Genomic DNA, 12,178 nt, shown 5'->3' on the forward strand with positions numbered 1-12,178 from the left:
AACACTGACATTGGTAATTTGTTTAACAACAGAAAGTTGTTTACCTCATGTTCGCGCCATACCGTTTATATAATACACAACACATATAAAATTGGATACTATAAGGGAAAAGACGTTCAGTTGGTATGACTACTGTACCAATGTGCGCTGCCACAAAATGTATTAATGTGTAGCTTGCAGAAACATGTAGCTTGAAATTAAAAGTTAAAAAGGGATGTATACAGCAAGCGAAATTTCTGTTCATAAAAAAGCTCCTAAAATATTGCAAAATTCAAACATTTTTCCTATGGGTATACTATTGCAAGATATATAGGTTTCTCGATAGCAAAAAGTCGAATTAAATTTTTTATAGAATAATTTGTTTGCAGTTTTCCCCAACCAATGAGGAATTTGCCGTTTCATAATCTAATGCATCCTAGGTAATATTTTCAAAAGCGTACACCAAAGCGTTTTGATTGGTTTAAAACGTTATAAACAATGGAAATTCAACCAATGACGTAACGTTATTTTCACTTTGGGGTACGAACAATGAAACGAAAAAAGAACAGGCCAATGCCGCCCCAAGGCAGCACTTGCACATGCAAATAGGAAAAGATTATAATATAAGTAACAATAACTTGTTTCCCAATCCACTCTATATAAATATGTATAAATTTAAACTAACATATTCAAATATAAGAAGATGTGTTATGAGTGCCAATGAGACAACTCTCCATCCAAGTTGTCGTAAAACAGAGACTCTGAGGTCCCAACTCTCCTTAGCAACGTTACCTCCGATTTGACTGGTAGGTAGATTTCTACGGAAGCGTATTAGGGACATAGTAAAAATAAAATTGGCAGTGAACTTTTGTTTCAAAGACGATATTTTGACATTTCAAATCTCGAAACTTTTACTATATCTTGAGCTGCTCCGTTTTCTAGTTTTAGAATTTTGAAATGTTAGGTTTTTTTTCTGGAACATTCTCTACAAGTTAGCATTCTTTTGACACAACTATTAACCACTTGTCTTTATATATTAGACTGTTGAATAAAAGTATGTCGTAATATAGGTGTGTCGGAATAACGGGGTTGTCTTCATACACATATCTGAAGTCCAGACTTGAAAATTTGAACGTGAAACATATTTTATTTATTCTTCGGCAAAAAAAAACGAGATTTTCTATCTAAAATAACCTCTTGAAAATGGTTTAGTTTATTAAAATATGCTTATCAAGTTTATGATGTATATGGCTCTCCGCTTGCTGATATAAATGAATGTGAATGTGATAATCGCAAACGTATAAATACTGAGGAAAAGTCGAAATTTTGAATTAAACAGAAGTCGAAATTTCGACTTTTTTCAAAGTCGAAATTTTGAGTTTAAAGTCGAAATTTCGACTTTTTTAAATTCAAAATTTCGATTTCTAAAAAAGTCAAAATTTCGACTTTTCAAAAAGTCGAAATTTCAAGATTTAAGAAAGTCAAAATTTCAAGATAAGAAAAGTTAAATTTCGAGTTAAAGTCGAAATTTTAAGATTTGAAATGTCAAAATTACGACTTTGAAAAAGTTCACTCAGCAATTTTTTTTTCTATGTCCCTAATACGCTTCCGTACATTTCATATATGTACTTTAGATAAACATAAAATTATAAATGTTGTTGTTCTTTTTCAATTAAATTATCTCTTTAATTATATATAAATAAGAAATATTAGGTCATGACATTTAACAAGTGTTTACGTCTGGTGCTTTCCCATTAGCACGTCGTACGTAAAAGTAGCAAAAAAAAAAAGCCAACTGTGATTAATTTTTCTTTATAAACCACGGACAGACACACTTTTCAATTATAAATAAAAACAATTATCGAGTGGTAAGTATAACTTGTTATTATATATTTATCGCGTAGTTTATTTTGTTATTTCTTGTGAAGTTACGACTGCAATCTGTTCGGAGAAAGATATTCCTCAGAACTATGATGTGCAACGACGTCAAGTGGCAAATATAAACAAAACATCTTCAATCAGAGCTCCCTTTGAGGTAGAAATGACGGTAATGATGCGCATCATATTAAATTGTCGAAAAGTAAAATTTTCTACATAGTACATAAATATAAGCCAAAGCGTCATATAACAGGACATTTGAATGTAATAACGAGAAAAATATTGATCTAAATCATAAGCAATCTTTCTTTCTCAATCACATTTTGTTACTACTAACCAAATTATCATATTTTTTATAATTGCAATCCTCTTGAATTTTTGTAAGTCCTGTATATCATGTCCCGGACCACAGAAGGACAATATTTCATAATTCATTAAGATCCATTAAGTTAAGAAAAACCACGAAATTAGTAAAAAATAAAATATCATTTGTATTCATAAGCGAAATTCGCATATTCCGTAACATGTAATTTTGAAGATAGAGCATTTTATCAAAGAAAAAAACCCACATGTGCACTAACAGGCGTGTGCTTGTTTACCATATTTACATATCATACTAAAAGCCTTGACTGGCACCATTTGTCAATGTTTATTTCATGTTACTTTTTTTCGTTGAATTATGACAGTTTTTAATAATACCGTCTTTGTGAAGATAAAATTTGATAAAGTGTAATAACCTCACAGGCACTTTTCTCTGAAAATGTTTTACCTAGCATATACATTTATATATATAACAGGTATATAGGACAAGCGCCTGTGAATAATTTGCATAAAAGAGAATTGTTTAAATCAAAACAACTCTATCCTGCCTTAGCAAGATGCATTCAGGAGGTGCACTCCTAAGGTTAAGGAATAAGAGGACATAATTTGACACAGAATTGACTGTTACGTTATATATTTATGACCTTTTTCTTATTTTTAGTGGGGACTTCGACTGGGTGTACCCCATCTGATCTGCGTCTGTTTACTGCTGTGAACATACACTTGCTCTCGATTGCTTTTTACTTATCTTCCAGTGAAAATGGAAAATTGACATGACCGTATGGTGATCTATATGTGTTAATTTCTGTGCCATTTGGTCTCTGGTAAAAAGATGTCTTATTGGCAAATTTATAATTGGCTTGGCTCATCTATACCAGTCACCATAAGTATCTCAGACTATGCAATAAGTTCCAGCTTTACAAAATCGCATTGCATGAAAGGCATGATCAGCTGACTGTATGAGACCAATGAACGTTTTAAGCCCCAGCTACACTGTCACGTTTCAAGAGCTACGTTTTACTACGTTTTGAAAGCGTAGCGAAACGTGAATATACGTAACGAAACGTATCAAAACATAGTAATCCTTTGTTCAAAACGATACCGGCCCCGTATGTTTTGAAAATTCAACAACAAACGTAGCGAAAATTGAAACGAAATAGAAACCTAGTAAATACAAAACGTGCTAACTAAATGAAGCATTTTAAATCCGTAGTCACACTGTCACGTTTTATTCCGTTTTGAAATGTTACGTTTCAACTACGTTTTGAATAAAAATGTCCCGTTATTTTGAAAGCTAGGTTTTACTAGGTTTGTGCTACGTTCTTATCACGTGTTGCTACGTATAAGTGCGTGTAGACTCACGTTTCCACCACGCATTGATACGTTTCGATACGTAGTAAGCACGTTTTGTTAAGTTCCACTAGACTTTGATACATATTTGTTGGATTTTCAAAGAATACGGGCAGGTCTCGTTTTGAACAATAGATCACTACGTTTCGATACGCTTCGTTAGGTATACAGTTTGTATATATAGTTCCGTTCGCTACGCATTCAAAACGTAGTAAAACGTAGCTCTTGAAACGTGACAGTGTGACTGGGGCTTAAGCAAACATCAACCAATCAACTTTATACCTAGACTAACTCAAATACTTCAGATGTTGATGTTATTGTTTAACAGTAGAACTTATAAGAACATACACATGACTTACGTCCGCTTAATTAAACACGAACTGCTTCTAGAACTAGTGTGAATGAATTGTTTTCATTCCTTTTTCATCTTTTATAAGAGGCGTATGTTGAATTTACCGCATGCCTGATTACATGCTATTCTTACATAAAATATATCATGTTTTTGATTACAACCGTCAAGGGTGAAACAAGGACCAAGAAAACATGTTTTTTTTATATATGTAAAATCGATCCCCATAATAGGTGGATTAGTGATTTTTGTGTCGATTCAAGCTTAAAACGATTTTTCAGGTTTCCGCAGTAAAATATAGGAATATATTTTCATTGAACATTCTTTTTGTACCATCTTAAAAACTGAACGAGCTTTTTTTTTGTTTCTTAGCAGTCTTTTAAGAGTAGTTAAGTTGTCTGATTTTTCAAACAGATCAACATAGTCTAAATGCGGACCGCGAAGAGGACCCCAAAATGAACTGTCGCACAAAAAGAGATATATTCACATACCGCTTTCTCAATATGGATTTTAAAAATAATTTTGCATGCTGATTTAGACATCATTATGAAATATAAAGCACTATAAGATAGCACAAAAAAAAAATCAATGAAAGGATAAAAAAAAATAACACAAATGAAAAGCAGATAAATCAAAATTAAGATAGCACTTAAAATATGGTTTCTACAGCTATCATACTCATAGTAGCTACAACCTAGTCGGCTGCTAGCTCGATTCTGGTTAGATTGAAAGAGGTCTAGGATAGGCTATTACAAAGTTAAGACAATAACGAAATTGACATCAATGATAAGAGATAAAGATATATATTGTAAAGTTAAAGTGCATGTTGAACTTAATTACATTTTATAACAAACAAAACAAAAAAATGAGAAAGAGAGAAAGAGAGATCTTAAACAATACATAATGAAAACATCACTAAAATTGATTATTTAATCGTCCTGTATATATAAATATGTAGTTATTTAACAGCTAGTGCGTTTAGTAATAAATCAATCGATGAAATTTAAATATTTTATTTTATTTTAGAATACTGAAAAAGATAGACAAAAGAAAAGAAAAATATTATACCGCCCATCTAATTACTACTTATTGGATTTTGCCCGATATATACATCACAACTTAGTTTATCCTGACATTTGAATAAAAACATATATTGATCAATATCCACATCTGTTGCAGATACTTATATGTACGACTTAACACGTCAATAAATATAGTCGCTTCCACTGTAACTCAAAAATCAACTATGGCGTGAAATGGAAGTTACTTCAAAATTAAGGTAGGGAACTTAATACGAGGTTGAACCCCTTGAAATTGTTTCAGTGAAATGTTCATTTGTTCAGTTTGGAACAGGCATGGTAGTGTCGTCTGCCTTGAAAGTTTAAAAGTTTACGGACCGTTGTGTTGATTTTTCTTTGAATAAGACATACAGCTAATTTACATGTTATTGCCTAAACGTATAAACTTTTAAAATATAAAATAAAAGAAATTAATGTCTTGGTGCTTGATTTTTTAGAATTTTTTTTCTCCTAAAAAATCAATTCATCAATCTTTTTAATGACAGATGTTCAAATGTCAGTAGCGGTATTTATAATATAGTATAAACAAACCAAGTTTTACAAGTCCATAGCTATGTACATGGTCTCGGAACTATGAACTCGATAAGCAAAAACACTCACTATAATGCGGAACAAGGATTGCACTATTAAAAGCAGGCTAAAAAGATTGATTTAGCTCGAATAAATTACATAAACTAAAATATACAAAGTACCATGTTTTTCAAGTCTGAGCCGTTTAAAGCCGTTTACACGGTATTGGTTTTTGGCATTTTTGAAGGCACATACGGTTGCCTTTAAATGCTTACTATCACTTAATTTGAACTGTTCTGGGTTGTCTCATTGGCAATCATACCATATCTCCTTATTCTCATAGCAAATTATTATACTAATTCCCAAGTATTTTACTATCTGCTAAAACGAGAATTGCTTTAAGTTATACCTATAGAAACGCAACGCATTTAGTCTTCACTCATTTTGGCTTCTTATGACTTTTATCGAATTCCTTCAACTTTTGAATACACGTTACTTTTGGACACTGATGCATCGGATTTTTCATTTCCAAAATTTGCGAGAGAAGTCTCATCAGCGAAATTCACGAAATTCATCTATGTTTGAGAACACAATACACTGATAAGAATATTTATTGAACAGCATATCATTTTGATATTCGCTGCATGAGTGAATAATTACTGCCAAAAAGTTCAAATTTGATTTTTTTTGGAATAAAATGTGGAATTAGTGATCGATATATGGATATCAATATCGCAGTTCAGTGGCAAATATTTCATGTTCTTGACGATAGAAAGTTCCAAAGAACACATAAGGTTTTTTTTTATTTGTTATAGATACTCGAATGTTTCGTTTTTATATGTAGTTATTATGAAGAAAAAGAACTGTACGATGTCTGACAATACGCTAGACAACATAGGAAATTGATATTATAGTTGACGCTATGAACAGTTGGCAGTACGTCAAAACATGAAAACAACACGATATATATTGCATGGGTCTGAGGCGCTTTTCTGGGGTAACCTTGATCAGGAATGCTCAAAACCGAATGTTTGAACAAAATCCAAGGATGTATAAAACCGAAACTGTAGAAGATCTATATGATAAAAATTGACCTTAAATAAAAACCAACATTGCCCGAGGGGTTGAAACCTAATTAGTTTCTTGATACTAGTAATTTCAAAATTAAAAAAAAAAAACCAGGCAAATTTAGAAAGGTTTGTTATCAATGACATGAGAACCGACAGTACTGACTACCAAGCTGATGATACCCTCGGGAACTGATGGTCCATTAGACTCAGTGTTGAAACGAAAATTTGATAGGGGGGAAAGGGGGGGGGGTTCAACTACAACATTCCTGCGGGATTCGCCAGTGTCATTTGATAGACGTAAATGTTTAGTGATCATTTTGTAAAGTGCATTTATATATATACACGTACATGTATTTAATTTAGGGTCGATATATTCCTTATTTGAATAAATGGTTATTTACTAATAGTTAAGAACTACATTTTTATATATTTGAACAACTCTACTGTATTATGGCGAATTAAAGTGGTAGCTACATGTACAAGTTCCGATTTATGACTTTTTCAGAACTATAGGGATTTATGACTTTATTTCGTAGAAATACAGTTATAGAGAAATCAATTTCTTGGAACAAATTCTTATCTCAAATCCCATATATTCGTTTTCATGGAACTTCATGTATTACACGGAAAATTAATTTATTCCATTTTTTATGTCTATGACTTGTTTATAACTGCTATTGTTTGTTCGTCTCTAAATTATTCATAATTTAAAAAAAAAAAAAAAAAAAAAAAAAAACAGTGTTGCATATATTTTAACTTAAATACAATTTGAAAATACAAACAGAAGTTTGATTGGCCTAGAAATATGGTAGCCTTACACGTAAGCTCATTCAAAGTTATAGGAATGCAACACAAGACAATAATGCAGATTTTTTTCAAATAATTAAGTTCCATGGAAAGTCAGTGCAGAAAGGTCATATAAGAATAATAAAAAAATAAAATGAATTAAAACAACTACAATTATGTTCATGAAACATTAAAAGTCAAACGTCTGAGGCTATGACTCAAAAACTCTAGTTCGTTAAATCTAGCGGAATTCCATGAAAAAAGGTTAATCCAAATACTGTTGTAGGAAACATGTAATATTGATTAACAAGTATAACAGATTTGATTTTACATGGTAATTGTCATGATAATAATACGGGACTCTAAGTACAATCTCTTACAAATATCCCAGAACACAAGTCATGCGTGGGAACCAAATTATTATTTCAATTGGTAGTAGCACGTAAGTATTTATCAATTTTGCATGTTTTCTTTTTTTTTTTTTTTTTTTTTTTTTTATCATAATCTGATTTTTTTTACCCATAAGGTCAAGGTCGGTACTTTGATAAAATTATATTTAAAGAGTACCATTTTCGAAGGACACCCGTCAGATTTTTTTTTCACATTCCGTGCTTAATTTAAAAAATGTGTACACGATATTTAACTACCGTGCTACAACTATGAAATTAAGAGTTATATCAAATTTTTCATTATTTGAAATTTGTCATAGATCATAGCTTGTGCGGTTATAGCTGTTGTATAATTATGACATTGACATATGATATTAGAGTACATAGTGAGCAGGGGCGGATCCAGCCATTTTAAAAAGGGGGGTTCCCAACCCAGGAGAAAGGGGGCTTCCAACTATATGTCCCTATTCAAATGCATTGATCGTCCAAAAAAAGGGGGGGTCCAACCCCCGGAACCCTCTTCTTGGATGCGCCACTGGTGAGTGTTGACAACAAATCAAAATTTCAGATTCCAATAGTTATTATTGTTGGAAAAGAGTCATAATCCGCAATTGCGCTTGCACAATGCTAAATCACTTGATGAAATAATCAATGAGCTTATGAAGAAACACTACAGGAGTTGCATATGGAGTAGAACCTTCTTACCCTTCAAAAGCATCGTGATGTATATAATGTAGTGTTTTGTGAAAGGTTGTTTGTCTTTTCGTCATTTAATGTTATTTGTTATGTCTTTGCAAGTTTCTCTTTTTGATTTAGGCCAAATAAAAAAGTATGTGTGTTTCCAGTTACATCTGAAAAAAAGTTAGGGTAGGTAGGTAGGGATTTTTTTTATTTTATGTTTTTTTTTACATTGAGTCTATTGGAGCAACATTCTGACTTTAACAGTGCTTAATGAAAAATGACAATAAAATCTTTAGGGTAGGCTATTTTTAAGCCAAAAAGTAAGGACGGAAGGGTACGTTAATTTTATTACTGGAACCACACATATATATAAGTTGTGAATGTCCCTTTGTATTTTCCATCTATTTTTTCTATATGAAATGTTGCATGAATTGTGAATTTCAGCAGCGAATAAGCTCAATTTAATATTGGGACTTTTTTCAAATATGTTAATACTTATTGTTTATTTTTTTTTCTAGACAACCAGAACAGAGAAAATTAGCTGACATTTTCTACTTCTCAAAATATAGTCATGTCCGACTCAAATGGTGACATAAAAACAGTTCAGCAAACAGTTCAAAATGGGGATGTCGAAACTGGTTCCATTGCGGAAACATCTATATCCAATGGCAACGAACCTCCGAAACTATACCAGGCCAATACCTTCCGAAAGGAATACCGTCAACCCCACAGCGAGGACTCTATCAAAGACTCGTGCTGCGACCATTTTAACTCAATGTGTAATTGCTCTTCAGAACAATTGAAGAAGGGCTTCTTTAAAACTGTGCCTAGTATAAACATTATGAAAAAATATAAAATTAGAACTGATCTTCCGAATGATATCATTGCTGGATTTACCGTTGGTGTAATGCAACTTCCACAAGGTACGTCTAAATACAAAAGAAAAAAAAAAACACTTTAGCTCTCGTGATATGTCTTTCAAAAGAATAAACAGAGAGACTGCAAGAGAAAAGACAATTAAAATAAATTCACAATTAAGGCTGCTCTGATAGTGCATCAATGTTATGTAGTCATAAACAAATTATAATAAGTCTTATGCCTCGTTCACACTGGCATTTAATTCGAATTCAATTCGAATCGAATTCGCTTATCGCGTTCACACACTCTTCTTTTTTAATTCGAGTTGATTCGATTGGCTAATTCGAATTATCCAATTCGCATTAGAAATACGCTTTTGTGAATACGAATTAAAAGTTAACGTCATTTGGCCAGTAAAGCGAATTTGACGCACATTGTAATTCGAATTAGAATTGACGTTAGGACGTAAAACGTTTCGAATGCGAATTAAACTAATTCGAATTAGTTAATGCGAATCGAATTCGAATTACGTGTGAGCTCAGCATTAGAGTACTACTGCATATATATTTGTGTATGGAGACGTGGGATTAAAATTAATGAGACAGGACGAAAAAGACCCCACTAAACCATTTCTCAAAACAAAATGGCATGACTGACACTTACATTTTAGTTTTGATTTTTAATAACACAAAAATTAAAGATTTCTCTCGACATTTACTTCTGTTTTTCCTCACAGAAAAGCTTTTGAAATTGCACGTCTTGTCTCAATATGACATGTTTACATGCTTCAAGTATAGATTTGCAATCTGTGGATGCTACTAGGCAATTAAAGGAGTTGTTTTGTAAACGATATTTTTTTTGTATATGTCTCTTGATTTTCTTACCATTAGAAAAAAAAACAAACATTGGAGTTAAAGATTTCATGAAAATACACTTAAAATGAATCTTTGGAGTGCTTTTAACGCCGTGGTTTATAGTAAAGTGAAATTATTTGTTTGTTATACCGATATGTAAATTTTCGCATGTACTTACATTCTAAATATATTGTTTTCATTTTTATACAAAACGACATTATTTGGAACACATAAACAACTGGCAAATATCAATATATCGTATTTTAAATTTATGAATATATTAACTGCAATGCATGTGTACTTTTAATGTTGTATTTGTTTTAGGTATGGCCTACGCTATGTTAGAAGATGTACTTTTAATGTTGTATTTGTTTTAGGTATGGCCTACGCTATGTTAGAAGATGTACTTTTAATGTTGTATTTGTTTTAGGTATGGCCTACGCTATGTTAGAAGATGTACTTTTAATGTTGTATTTGTTCTAGGTATGGCCTACGCTAGGTTAAAAGATGTACTTTTAATGTTGTATTTGTTTTAGGTATGGTCTACGCTATGTTAGAAGATGTACTTTTAATGTTGTGTTTGTTTCAGGTATGGCCTACGCTATGTTAGAAGATGCACTTTTTATGTTGTATTTGTTTTAGGTATGGCCTATGCTATGTTAGAAGATGTACTTTTAATGTTGAATTTGTTTTAGGTATGGCCTACGCTATGTTAGCAGATCTCCCACCTATTGTCGGACTCTATGTAGCATTCTTTCCCGTTCTTCTCTATTATATATTCGGAACATCAAAACATATTTCAATGGGTAAGTATTGACAATAGTATTTTTGTTTTATTGAGGGTGATAACTAAACAGACTGCGATCGTTGTTAGATTAATTATCCAATCAAAAGTTTAAGTGCAGTTGTTGCCCGAATAATTGTCCAATTAAAAGTCTTAGTAAAGTTGCCTTCAGAATAAGTTGCCAATGATGATGATGGTGATGGGAGGCTGCAAAGAATTGCCCAATGCAAACATACCCAAATTGTCCAAACCCTTGATACAACAATGATGTTCATTTTACAAAACTAAACATTTATCTGTGCTCGTTCAAAATTAAATTTGGGTACATTTTAGAATCCCAATTGAAAATTGCAATCCAAAGAAATAGTCATTCGTTTGTCCAGTTCCGACACGTTTTCTTGTGATTGACTGAAGTCAGGACCCTCAACAGTAGTTGTTGCATGCAATATATTCATGTTCTCGTCCTTTTGAGATAGCAGATCTTTAACTTTTGAACATCTTTGATAGACATAGAACGATTTAGAGCTCGACAAATTATATAAACACATCACCATTGTAAAAGACAGAATGTTGCATACTCTAGACATGTCTTGGTTTTTCGGTGGATTTCATACTTATTTATCTATCGTAAACATCATTTATCATTATAATAAACAGAATCTCCTCCTTAAATAAATAGCAATTTGTTTTGTCTAATCTACTATTGTTTTCAAGGTACTGTGGCTGTAGTAAGTCTAATGACTGGATCTATTGTTTCTCAACTGGACGAAAAGCCAGGAGTTGTAAAACTAACAGTCGAACCCTACAATGTCACCGGTGGCAATTATTCGACACCATCACCGGGCACACCGAATCTTATTTCTGCGCTGGACGTAGAAAAGATGGCGTTAGCGGCGTCTGTATGCTTTCTTGTCGGTGTGATACAAGTAAGTGATGAAAACTTTATACTTGTAATATATCGTTAAAATGCTTCAGGTAGTTCTATTTTTTTTTCATATTTTTTAAAAAAAAATTTTTGTTTCCAAGTGGGAATAAGGTGTTGTAGGTATGTGCCTTTCAAATGCACGAATAGCTTGCGAATCAATTCTTGGTATGTAGCTTAAAACATGTAATGATAACACAAGCATGTATTAAAAAAACGTATCCTTCTAAAAAAGGAGACTTGGTATGAATGCAAATGAGACAAGTCTTCACAAGAGACTAAATGACATAGAAATTAACAACTATAAGTTAACTTCAAGATTGTTTTTATCATATTGGCTTATTAGCAAACACGTATATATTTCTAAA

At 32.2% G+C, this 12,178-nt stretch overlaps 1 protein-coding gene across 4 annotated transcripts in view; it reads left to right on the plus strand.

Annotated features, from left to right (window-relative positions):
- Positions 1 to 12,178, plus strand: part of LOC143042606 (prestin-like) — a 43,316-nt gene that overhangs the window by 12,348 nt on the left and 18,790 nt on the right. For 3 of the 4 annotated variants that reach the window (XM_076215007.1, XM_076215010.1, XM_076215008.1), the window contains exons 2-4: positions 8,911 to 9,315; positions 10,800 to 10,910; positions 11,603 to 11,814. In XM_076215007.1, the coding sequence (XP_076071122.1) occupies positions 8,964 to 9,315; positions 10,800 to 10,910; positions 11,603 to 11,814 (675 nt within the window). In that variant the 5' untranslated portion in view covers positions 8,911 to 8,963. Of the gene's footprint in view, positions 1 to 5,005; positions 5,157 to 8,910; positions 9,316 to 10,799; positions 10,911 to 11,602; positions 11,815 to 12,178 lie in introns of those variants that run through there. The other variant, XM_076215009.1, reaches the window with a different exon arrangement.

Source organism: Mytilus galloprovincialis, chromosome 8 (assembly GCF_965363235.1).
Source record: "Mytilus galloprovincialis chromosome 8, xbMytGall1.hap1.1, whole genome shotgun sequence".
NCBI lineage: Eukaryota > Metazoa > Mollusca > Bivalvia > Mytilida > Mytilidae > Mytilus > Mytilus galloprovincialis.